Source organism: Aquarana catesbeiana, linkage group LG02 (assembly GCF_042186555.1).
Source record: "Aquarana catesbeiana isolate 2022-GZ linkage group LG02, ASM4218655v1, whole genome shotgun sequence".
Classification (NCBI taxonomy): domain Eukaryota; kingdom Metazoa; phylum Chordata; class Amphibia; order Anura; family Ranidae; genus Aquarana; species Aquarana catesbeiana.
Window position 1 is genome coordinate 414515280 of NC_133325.1, and position 12974 is coordinate 414528253.

The following is a 12974-nucleotide window of genomic DNA, read 5'->3' on the forward strand; positions in this document are numbered from 1 at the left end:
TACAAGGACCAGTATAGGTCATACAAAACTACTATTACAACATTTAGATAATTATATATCCAGGAATATAGACATGCAAAACAAGAAAGAAATCAACAGTCATTTTGCTCATGAACCACTGTAAATTTATTAAGCCCCGGGTTAAAACTACAACCTGCATGTGAATCACATAGGAACTGCACCTCATTCCTGTGCAATTCACGTGCGATTCAGTGTGGTGCAATTTGAGCCCATTCATTTTGAATGAATGGGCTCAAATCGCACCGCATTGCACCAAAAAAGTGCAGGCTTCTTTTTTGGAGCCGCACCGCATTGTCATTTTGTAACATGCAATCTAGTGTGTGCAAACCACATGGCGTTTGCAATCCTTTTTTGTGGTGTTGTTAACCTTGTATTGACACCCACAGTGGATCGCAAACATAGTGCAATTGCAATGCAGTGTGGGAACCTCGAAGGAATTGTTGCAGTTCCTACACCACATATGTGTGAATTTAGGGTTAAAGGGCAACATATACAAACTACTTGCGTTGTGTTGCACTGCCTTGCTAACCATTTTTTGGTGCATTAGACAGTCTATTTAAAAAAAAAAAAAGGGCTCTCCTAACGCAACATGTAAATGGCACCTGGCATAGTACTGCTTGTAGTTTACCTATCAAAATACGGTTACATTATTTCATTTGAGGTTAGCAATTATAGGGATCTGCTGCCCTCTACTGTTAGCTGCTAATATCACAGTGTTACGTATAATTATGTATTATCACTTTCTGTCTCAGAGAGGTTCTTTCAAAACCCCAGAAGGAAGTAGTGAAGAAAAAGACAGAATTGCACCTTATACACAGAGGAGCTTCTACTGCTGCTGTATTTTTACAGCAGACAATTATGCAAGTATATGTTCCAATAGTTTAACTGCAGCTGTCCATAGCTTCTGGTTGTATTTCTGAATCTTTGTGATGAACGAGTCTGTCCTATTGTTATTATCTTACATGCACAGTGCAAGATAACTAGGTCTTTGCTACTGTATGTGTGTAGTGGTCAACTTCAAGTATATTAATAAGTGAACCTGTTTATTACAATATAGTTTATATGCTGCTTCTGGTATTCTAGGTAACCCTGCCTGATCTGGGATTCTATAACTACATTTAGCTTGCTTAGGGCTCAGTAGTCAGTATAGGCTAGAGCCAGGTTAGGCATCCCATTGCAACTTCTTGTGGTTAGAGGTCTGGTTGCATGTCAAATTAAAACTACTAGGGAGGGACTAAAGTACAGAGTAGATAGGCTGACTTTGAGTTCCAGTGCCACACCACAGTTCTCACCAGTGAGAAGCTCCATCTCAGACTGGTTGGACAACAGTTGGAGATCTCCCCATGACCGCAGATCTTGCCCGCAACTCAACTTTTCTGCAACATTCATCTGGCTGTATCTCTTATAATAACTATATATACCCAGGCATGTTCATAATTCCACCAGGATTCCTATTGGGCCCTTTGCTGATAATACCTGCTTGTACATTGGATGTATGTACGTACTGTTATTAATCTCTTCTTATGTAACAATTGTATTATCTGTATACTGGTGTGTATCTACATTATGTACTTATGGTTAATGTTATATGCTGGTTGCAGTATTTCATCTGCTCCCAATTACTTTGTTTAGGTTACTGATTAATTTCCTAGGAAGGGAATCCCCTCTGCTCGCAAAGGCCCTGTTCTGGGTGGGGGCACTGCAAAATATATTACTATATTATTAAACCCACTCTTCCACTTAATGAAGGTTCTGGTTCTCTTATATACCTACAGATTTAGCGTAATATCCTGTTTGGGGAGGGTCACACACACACACACACAGAAGAGGGCTACACTATCTATAGTGTTTGTAAGTACAAAGGAAGCACGAAGCAATCAAATGTTCTAATTCAAAATTTAGGCTAAACCCATTGACCCAATTTCTACCTGCTGTTGATTACTATTCTTAAGTGTGTCATATCCTGCAGAGTCAAATACCTTCCCTACTGTCATTATGCTTCTCTGACAGTTGTGTCATTGTTTTTATACAAGGAACTAAATAAATGTGTGTCATTTTTTTTTACCTACTGTACTTACATAGTCAATGCAGTACAGTGCAAATGTGTGTAGAAAAATAATAATTTTTAAGATAAAATATTTTTTCTCATTGTTTTAACCAAAGTTCTGACTGTAGCAAACAGAAGCCTTGGATTTTGTTGAGTAGTATTGTGTACTATATTGCGGCCCATTTGTTTTTCTTTGGTTCATGTCCTTCTCACTTTTTTTCACCATAGACATAAATGTTCGCAACCTGTGGCTTGAACAGAAGTATACATGTTAACACTATCCTTATCAGAGCTGCTTGTAGGGGTGCTCATATTTTATGTGATTGCCCTTACCTCTTTATCCATTAGCTGTGCAATAAGCCAACAACAAACATATTGACAGAGACTTCTCTGCTCTTAGTGTGAAGACTGCTTAAAGGGGTTGTAAAAATTCATGTTTTTTCACCTTAATGCCTCCTATGCATTAAGGTGAAAAAACATTCGGCGATTGCAGGCCCCCCAGTCCCCCCGTTTACTTACCTGAGCCCTCGAAAGCCCTGCATTGAGAACGCGCTTGATGTCGGCCCGGTCTTCTCGCCTGTTCTCGGCTCTTCATTAGATAGATTGATAGCAGCACAGCCATTGGCTCACGCTTCTGTCAATCAACTCCAATGACGCGAGGGCCGGGGGGCGGGGCCGAGTCCTGTAGTCGGCGGCTTATGGACCGCCGACTCGGGATCGCACCCGCAAGCTATCCCCCAGGAGAGCACTTCCCAGAGGGGGTTAGCTTTAGTGGGGAGGACCTGAGACAGCCACCATGGGACCCCAGAACAGCAGGATCGGGGGCCACTCTATGCAACTGCACAGTGGAGGTAAGTATAACATGTTTGTTATTTTAAAAAAAAGAAGATCGAACCTTTAAAAACACATGATGTGATCAGTAAAAAGCTATTTTTTATATAGTCAGTATTCAGGACCTCAAGAATTTTCATATACATTATCTTCTAGTTTAAACAGAAAAGGTGTGTCAGTCAATATAATTATTATTTATTCATCATGCAGCAGTGGCGGCCCGTCCATTAGGGGCTCCCGGGCACCGCCCCCTCTCTCCACGCCTCCCCCCTATATGCAATGGATAGGTTCATGCATAACATGAATCTATCCACGGCCGCACCCTATTCATGTGTCCGGTCCCTTTCAGGGCACCAGGCACATGAATTACAGCGGCTGGGTTTTTTTTTTTTTTTTTTAAGCACCTGATTAGAGCCAGAGACTCTAATAGGCTTCAAAATAGGGTGGGCTCGGGTCACAGAGGATGCGCTCCCATACCACCTAGGTGTGCAACAGCAAATTAATATTTGCTGTTGCAACACTGGTCCTCCTTATGGCCAATCGGAAGCAGGTATGAAACCTATTTCCCTATTGTCCAAAACATCAGGTGATCCTATTGGACACCTAGCGCCGGGAGGAACAGAGAGGAGATACACTACGGAAGCTGCTCCAGGAGAGGACACCAGAGAAGCTTTCCCCGAGCCCGCCATGCTTAAGGACAGGGGCAAACGCACTGGAAGATGGCCGCATCAGCTCCGACCGCTGCTCTCATCGCCGACATCCAGAGTAAGGACTGACCATCAGACAGCGGGTGGGGGGAGGGGGTTTGCTGGGGGTGTAGAGGCAGTTGTGCTAGTGCCGCTCCACCGGTGGCCCAGGGAGTTGTTTGCTGCCCCCCCCCCCAAAAAAAAACAGCCAGCCGTCACTGCCTGCAGCAAATGAGCAACATACTAAGCAAGTAGTTGTATAAATCTGTTCATATCTTTAAACAATTGACATGATTTCCGGCACTTGAGTGAAAGAAATAAAGCATAGCAAAAAACTGTGCAACTAAGTCCCTATACAACTCCTAACTTCACTTTGCTTGGCAAAAAGAATAATTTGGGTATCTGCTTTAGGACAATTTTTTCAATTTAAAATGAATAATGCATTTCCTTTATAATTACTTAACTGTTGGCTATAATTTAGGCACATTATAAGCATAGTCATTTTCATTAAGTTCTGTATTTTCAAATATTGGTAAAATAAAAATATTGCTTTGTAGCAGCCAGTATTCTAAGCTGGGCAATTTTAGCAGGAATACAGAGTATATTAGCAGACATTGAGAAAAGCCTACATCCTTCAATGATTCCTTTGAGAAGCAATCACATTTACATCGTTGTGATGCGTTACTGTGGTAACATTGAGTGTTAATACGTTATGTTGAGCATTATGTTGTGCGTTAAGACAGCCCAATAAAAATGAATGGGCTGACAAGACACCCTAACATGTCTAAAACATGGCTCTTTTTTTTTTTGTAAAAGTGTGCAGCATATTTGCAACAATTGTATTTCTGAACTAAGTGTTCAACTTTTTTTAAAGAACATGTACAAGTAGGAAGTCATTTATATCTCTAATCAACATGGAAGCTTCTAAGGTAATCTGAAATTATATTCAAGCAATACCAGCTTTCTAATTCAGTCCATAAACTCAATGAGAGCTGTCAACGGGTGTGTTAGGAATAATCACACTTTAATTATTGTATATTTGCAGATTTATTGCTAAAATGGCATTTATGTCAGGGAGTCAGAAGTCACCTGAGGTCTGACAGTTGCATCCATGTTAATATTGTACAGTGAGCATTAAAAAGATGAGAAAATGGAGAGATTTACTAAAGGAGTAGGGATTGTTCACTCAGGAAATTGAATGTGAATTTGATGAAGCTGTGTTCACTGTGAATGCCCAATCATGTGCAAGGAGATTCACAAACAGGATTTTTGCTAGCACATGATTGGATGGTCATAGTGAATCATCACCCAATTTACTTAGCTACTTAAATATTCAACCACTTTTTTTTACATAGTTAACTTTAGGACACATTCAAACATGTGGCAGCTATTGCTGGTGACAAATCACCACCTGTCAACCACCCTCTGAAAAACAAGCTTACTTTTTAAAAGGGGGTTGACAGGCGGTGATCTGTTGCCTCCTCACGAGGTCTGGGGGTTAAACTGGAAAGTTTGTTTGAAAGACCATGTGGATACAGTGGGGTTGATTTATTAAAGTCAACTAGGCTGTTTACTTTGTAGGGGAAGTTGCACTATTAATGGGAATTTTCCCCAGAGCTTAATAAATGAGGTAAAACTTCAGCTTGCACAGAATGCCCAATCACGTATTTGGAAAAAAAACAAAAACTGTATTTTTTTTGCACATGATTAAATGATAGAAGTCAACACAGCTTCAACTCATTCACTGAGCTCTGGGGAAAATTTACCAGCAACTTCCCTTGAAAAGTGATCAGCCTATTTTCATTTAGCAAATCAACTCCAGTGCATCAATCTTCCCCTCTCCCAATCTAGGATCTATTACCTAGGCTTCTATCATTCAGAAAGACAACTTATGAAGAAATTGCAGACTCCAATCTTTCCAGATAACAAATCTTTTCCCTGCACTTACAGTTTCCTGTCTCACCCTAGAATAACTTTTAACCTGTAAAAACCATTTTAGTAAATGCCAATACTGTCTGTGCACTTCAACGCACTCCAGAAAAATCATTTAAAAAAAACAACATAAAACACTAATTACTTATTTTCATTCCACTACATGAAACCATGACTAATTCAAAAACATACAAATGAGTTTTCATATAGAGAAGATTGGGAAATGAGCAGCTTTTAACTACAAAGCAAAGATCTCCTTTCTCCGGAACTAAGTTATAATGGCAGAGACATTGCTTTGAAGTTTAATTCTTTATGTTTTACAAGCCTCATTGATACAGATTAGCATAAGGGAAGATATGAGAGATTTGTGATTCAAAGCATAAAAGCCACCTGAAGATTGGGATGACTGTTGTCCAGTCAGCTTGATTAAAGTGAATAAGGTTCAGTGTCCGCATTCCCCCCCACTTGCCGTATACTCATGATTCATTTGCTCCTCCACTGCTCTAACTGCCTGTAGGAGCGAAGAGAAATATTCGGTTCTTGCAGTTTTGGGAAGCATGTAAATTTCCCCTCTTACTCTCACTCTCCAGCCAATAACTAGGCCCCAGTGCTATGTCAAATATGATAGTCCTTAGCCCTGTGTGAGCTCTGACCAGAATGACAGGGCCTCTTATCCTTGCTCCTGCAGGTGACCTGAACAAAGGAAAGGAGCACAAGGGGCTGCATTTAAGTAACCCTCAGCAAAGCACAGGTTCACTTTAAAGTTGGAAAGTAGAACAAAAGCAAGTCTATAGGCGCTCTGTGACCCATGAAAACAATGAGTGGATGCCCAGTCTCATGGGAAGAATTGATTGATGAGGTTTGTTTTCCTTGACATTCCCTATTACTCTTAGCATTCACGAAAGTGTCCATGTCCGTGCACCGTTTGTTTACAAGAACGGTCTTTGGAAGTTGGAAATCTCATGTCTGTGTAGACTATATTACACACAAAGGACTAAAAAAAGTTGAGCAAAATATTGTAGATAGAAGTGTGTATTCATATAAATATAACACAGGTGGGAAAGTGAAAAAATGGTTGCAGTTAGTAATACATACAATAAATATGCATACCGAACAAAAGGCAAGGCATGGAGACAAAACAAGCCTTATTTGAGATAAGCTGAATGAAAGGAGCAATCTCTTTTAATTTATTATATTACAAAAGCATTTTAAAGTGATTTCTTAAATGGTTGCATTACCAGCTATGTCAAAACCACCAGGAGATTCAATTTACAGTTATTTCTCAACTATTAAAGAAGCCAAAACATTACCTTCACATCTTAGTACCGCGCTATTCCATACGACATTTCCTTCCTTCAAGATGCAAGTTATGGTCTCTGATCCATGAGTACGAATAAAGCCATCATCACATAGAAAGGATACAGAGCTGCCAAGTTGCAGGCTCTCCCCAAACCTCTTCCCGTTCACTGGCACGCCAGGGTCTGGGCATTCGTTGTGTCTAAAGGCTGAGTACATGGGAAAGCAAAGGGTGAGCTGTTATAAAGAGTCATGTTTGAAGGTTATAGCCAATTTAGGAATCTATGTACCAAAACTGATTACTAATAGTCTCACTAATTATAGCATGATCATGAGTAGAATTTATAGGAGGCAATGGTGCCCCATAGCCATATCTATTTATTAAAACACAGGCTCATAAAACTATTGATATAAATGAGCTCATATTTCCATACAGTACAAGAGTCACAATACACTACATGGGATGAGATTAGAATGGCCAGGGAGATCATAAATAAAGTATACTATTTGCAATCCATCAGGCAGGTCATTTGGATTAGCATCAACTTGTGGCTGAAAATGGTTTTATGAATCACGCTCTATAATGGAATGTCTAGCTAAATGCATCTCTTAATTAATGCTGATTTTTATTTGCTGTAGCCTACCTCCATCTTTATTTAATGCTGGGTTAACGCAATTTTCTTTCATGCATATGATGAATATTGCTATACATTTATGAATAAATAATTCCCAGCAGCGTCAAATATTAACTCAGCTTTAGTCACCTTCATTGAGTCTAATTAACTGCACTTTCAGCAAATCAAACATAATCATTTCTTTAGGAAATAAAATACTCCAAGGCTAAGCCTCCATGCTACATTGGGCTGCTGTATCTGAGAATTCTTGGCAGAGTACAGCAAGGTCAGATATTTTGTGCCAGTTTCTCACGGAGACATTGTCACAACAACATTATCACTGTAGGAAGTCACATAAATAGGAAGCTCTATTTGATACTCACTTGGTTACAGGAACAGCTGCAGTTACAGTAGTTATTTGAAAAAAAAGTATTTTCTGATGCCACAGATTGCTCATGGGTCTGCTTTGCAGAGATTAACACAAAAACACACTGGGTTTCTTAAATGCCACATCGGGTCTCTTAATGCAGTGATCTGCATTTAATAATGGCTGTCCATTCTACTCATTAAATGTGACTTAGACAACCAGATCTGATTAGCTGGCATTATGACCTATACATATTTAACAGGAGCTAGTGTGTATTGATACATAGACCCCTATATTGTGTGAGGCACTGGCTGCATAGCCTGTGGATGATGTATATGTGTCACCTAGGTTTCTCAACTAGACATGGTGATGAGATCCAGGATTTGTGTCTTTTTCAGATCTTAATAAGTCATGGTCTGGGTCCTGGAGCTCAGAAGCTTTGAGTGGGATAAAGCCCCAATCCTTAGGTCCACATCTTACCGGCTGACCAGACCTCATTAATTAGTCTCAGCTGTGCACGGGTCTTTTTATATATAAGCTGACTGAGGCTCAAAGTCTCTCTCATTCTCTCTTCTGTTAGAGCCTGCTGGTGGGTGAAAAGGATGACTGCTGACAGAACACTAAAAATGCCACATGTGTTACCTGTTTGTTTAGGAAACCCACCACATAGGTTTAGTTAGATGTTAGTTAGTGCAAATGTTTTGTTTTATTTTATTTTTTGGGCTTGCTGTACAAAGATCTCTTGTATTGAACTATCTTTGTTTTTTTGCCTTGCTGAATTTCAAAAAGCCTGTCTCATGCATCCTGTGCCTGTCTCATGCATAGTTTACTGCTGCTAATAGTTGAGCCTATGCCCTTTACAACTCTTTTTTTATAGTTCTTTAATAAGAAGTAACCCCAAAGATTGCAGTATATCAGCAGTATATAGCAGTCTTGTGACTTCCATCAGTGTCTAGTTAAAGATTGTAGGAGGAGTTTTCATTCTACTCTGAGGCTCCAGGACCCCTGACCCTCTGTCTGGACAGTGCTGATTGGTCCTATGCCGATCACATGCACCCCCCAAGAAAAAAATCACTCTCTAGCAATACACACCAAACTGAGCATGTGCAAAGTGACTCCAAAGGCTTTGTATTATCAGAAGATGATTAAGGGACAGTGGAAGAAAGAGAAGATCAGATAAGACAGGATCAAACAGCCTTCCACAGTAAGTATAACAAGCAGGCTTTACTGCATATACAGACTGATTTTACTGTTGTATGTTTAGTAACACTTTAAGTAGCAGGAAATCATTTGGCCTATTTCTATGACCCTTGTGGAAAAAGAAATTAGTTAGGACATGGATTAGTCACAAGATCATGTTTCACAAAGTCAGTTACCATCACGTACTGGAATTGATCTAGAATTGTGTTACAGTTATAGTTTCAACATAGTCACACATAGTTGGATTTGGATACTTACTGGTAAATGTGATATTGAATCCTCGTTTCTCAGTGGAGTGGTCAGTCTGGAATTCCAGCCTTAATACATGGCCACTGCTTGTTAGTGATGGGGGAACCTGGTTCCCAGAGAATGTGCCCAGGACAGGTGATTCTGGTGATCCACCATCTTTAACTGCCAAGAAGTCAAATTGAGGCTCTACATCAAAGTCATTGAAAGCTAGGTGGATACGGCTCTCAGGTTTGGCTATGATGAGCCACACACAGTGAAGATGGTTGCTGTATTCTTCAGGATAGTTTGGAGAAAGCACATTTCCCGATGGGGTAGTGAAATTAAAGAAGCAGGAAACTGTGAAAAAATCAAGAGTAGCAAACAAATGACAGACCAGTGGTTAGCTGCATTGTTGCATGCATCTATCAGAGTCCTAAATCTAAGGTATGTAACTGAAAATTGTACCTGAAACATATAATGCAAATTTCTTGGCTTTTTTTGTATGTTTATATGGTCATACTTTTATATACTTGAATTTTTTTTTTTCAATTCAGCTAATGTTTCCTGAGCATGTAGACCCAGATCAACTGGCAATTATGAATGATGCCAGATGGGCAGAAGCAACTTGAATCATCAGTGAACTTCTATGAATTTAATAAGCTCAATTTCCTCAAATTAGCTAAGGCCATTGCTGCATATATATCTTGAACATCAAAATAGTACTAGCTCACATTACTGCCCTACTAAATTTATGAAAGTTTGACTATATTCAATAGCGGGAACCAAAGTTTTATTATTATTTCCACCATTAATATATTCTATATAAATAATTTGTACATTTGAAAATATATAACATTAAAGCAGAGTTCCAGGCATTTTGTCGGCTCCCCCCCCTGCTTTTGTGATCACTTCTGATAATCTATTTGGCCATTTTTTTTTTTTTCATTTTTTTTTCTTCAGTCCAAATACCTCTTTTGGAGGTTCGCAGTACCTCGCCGCAGCGAGGTACGTCATGTCTGCCCACCTGCCCATTGGCTCCTGACCTATGAGTGTCATCAATCCCAAGAGTCAATGGGCATCCACCACTTGAAGCATTGCCTCGCCGCACTTTGTATGATATGTTCAAGATAGCCAGCAGCAGTTTCCCAGGAGGGGATAACAGTGGGCTTCAGATGCCCACACCGAAGATGGGAGCGTGCTCAGTGGGGACAGCAAGGTATGTTTTTGTTTTTTTTAAAGCATTTACAAAACCTACATTCACCACTAATCCTGTTGGATATGGGATTAGGTAGAAAGGGGTGATTTAAAAAAAAAAAAACGCTGGAACTCTGCTTTAAGACTAGATATTTAAAGTGCGAACATGTTGACTTTTGTCAAATAAAGTGAAGAAACAGGTACAATTTTCAATATATATAAAATGTTTAAAGATATTATACTCCACAAATACAAGAAACTGCACACAACTTTAAGCTTTATCTAAATATCACAAAACTGCATTTGCTGTCAATGTTTGCCATGCAAGTGAATTAACCAAATTTTATGTTATTGGGATTTCATTGGTGGTCTCTATCAGTCGTAGACACAGGAACTTATAGTCTTTAAGTCTCATTCATATCTATAATTTTCCTGATTTTAACAAAAGGAAAGCTGTTTTATCTAAACATCATTCTAGTTTCATAACATTATCTTTATAAAATGCATCCATATTACTAATAAAACAGCATATACATATTGTTTACAATACATTGATTTAAGCTTCCAATACACTACTCAGTTTATTTCATTCAGCCAGCTAGCTGATCAAAAAAAAAAAATCTAAGTTGATTTCCTCATCCACACATTCGAGGTGGATGGGAAAATCCTTCCTTTATGTCATTTTATTCTGACAGCAGAACTCCCCTGCCATCAGAATACACTGATCGGCACTGCAGCCCATTGGCTGCATACTCTGACAGAGTGGAAATTTTCCAACAAGCCTGTTCAGGAACATTTGATTGACAGATTGACTTCCCATGAACAGGAACGGGCATACATGGATCAAAAGTCATCCAGTTCCTGCTAAGCCAAATTTCAATCCATGTATGGCCAGCTTTAGTGTTTAGTCCGTTTTAGCTTGCAGCCCTGGAGTACAAATTGCCTGGAGTACAATATATCCTCTTATAGAGACTGTGCAGTTTTGTAAGCTTGTCTGGCATATTTAATACTTTCCTTCAGATGCTTTGGTTTTCACCCACAATCTGAAAAAATGCAGACTTCTATCAAAATTGCACCCTTTTGTGTGGCACATTGAAAAAAATCCACCTGGGCAAAGCAGAAGGTTTGTTTTAATTATACCTCCCTACCCAAGAAGTGTATACGCCTTATAACTCTTTTTCTGTCCCTCACACTGGGAGCTGAAGGAAATACTCGGTACTTTTGAATCTGGAAGAGAATGTTACCCACTTCGTGTATCAGAACTGCACCAATTAATACTGATCACAGGGAATCCATAGCCTTTGCTCTATGCGAGCAAAGCACAAATTCACAATAACATTCAGTGGTAGTGGTAAAGTGTAGACCATTGTCGGCAATTCTTTACCCATTAAATTTAATGACTGAGTGAATTGCTACCAGCAATCCCGAAACTAACTGAGATGACTTTTAGAGTAGGAATATATTAGAACCCTTGTAAACCTTTTATTGCTTGCTGTGTCCCTGCTAGATAGATTCACCCTTTTCATTTGTCTGGGTTACCTTTGTCACTAGAGTTGTCACCATAAAAAGGGGGTACCTGTTTCAGTGAAAATATGGGAATTTCCAGAACTTTGTAGAGATTTCCTCTAATTCTTTTTATGTCTCTGGGACAGGAAGAGCAGGTAAATATCCTAAACAGCAAAAAACAAAAACCTCACAGGGGTTTCAACCCTTTCCTACTTGATCCAAAACATAATCTCAGCTCTTGTGATAATGCATCGTTATGTATCTGTTAGATATGCCTGATTCTTATTTATTTATTTATTTATCAATTTTTTTAATTTTTTTTTTTTGGGGGGGGGGGGGGGGTTGCAAGCCTGCGTTTGCATGTCTGAGTGATTGACACTGACCTCAACTAATATCTATTTATTTTGGACACTGGACATAAATAGGATTCAATCCTGCAGTGAATAAATACATTTATTAAGTTATGAATCTAAATAGTTGGCATAGGGCAATCTGGGCAATTTTTCTGTGGGAAACAATCGATTATCAAGTCCTGTCATAGACTAATGCCCCATACACACGATCGGACATTGATCTGAGCATGCGTGGCACTTTGTGCGTCGGATTTGTGTACACACGATCGGAATTTCTGACACTTTATAGCCTGCTCTCAAACTTTGTGTGTCGGAAAATCTGATGGAAAATGTGTGATGGAGCCCACACACGGTCGGAATTTCTGACAACAAGGTCCTATCACTCATTTTCCGTCGGAAAATCTGACCGTGTGTACAGGGCATAAAAGAAATATAATGAATAGTCAATGTAACCATTTTAAATATTTTTCAAAAATATCATATAGATTTCTATGTATTTATCTTTATTTGCCTTTCTTTTCTACAAAAAACAAGCACAAGACATGCACCACTTCTATGTGCTATCTGATTTAAGAAGGATACTGGAACTGGTCCAAAGGATTGTTGGAAGCAAACAAGGAAGAGCAAACATCTCATTACCTTTTGCTCTTGGCAAGACATCTGCTTACCTGTGTCTTGCCTTTATGTTACCAAAAACAG

The 12974-nt window shown here is 39.3% G+C and overlaps 1 protein-coding gene across 3 annotated transcripts in view; it reads right to left on the reverse strand.

Moving 5' to 3' along the window:
* Positions 1-12974, reverse strand: part of CSMD2 (CUB and Sushi multiple domains 2) — a 1533565-nt gene that overhangs the window by 450744 nt on the left and 1069847 nt on the right. For all 3 annotated transcript variants that reach the window (XM_073615428.1, XM_073615429.1, XM_073615430.1), the window contains 2 exons: positions 9253-9579; positions 6828-7022 (listed from right to left, as the gene is read on the reverse strand). In XM_073615428.1, the coding sequence (XP_073471529.1) occupies positions 6828-7022; positions 9253-9579 (522 nt within the window). The remainder of the gene's footprint in view (positions 1-6827; positions 7023-9252; positions 9580-12974) is intronic.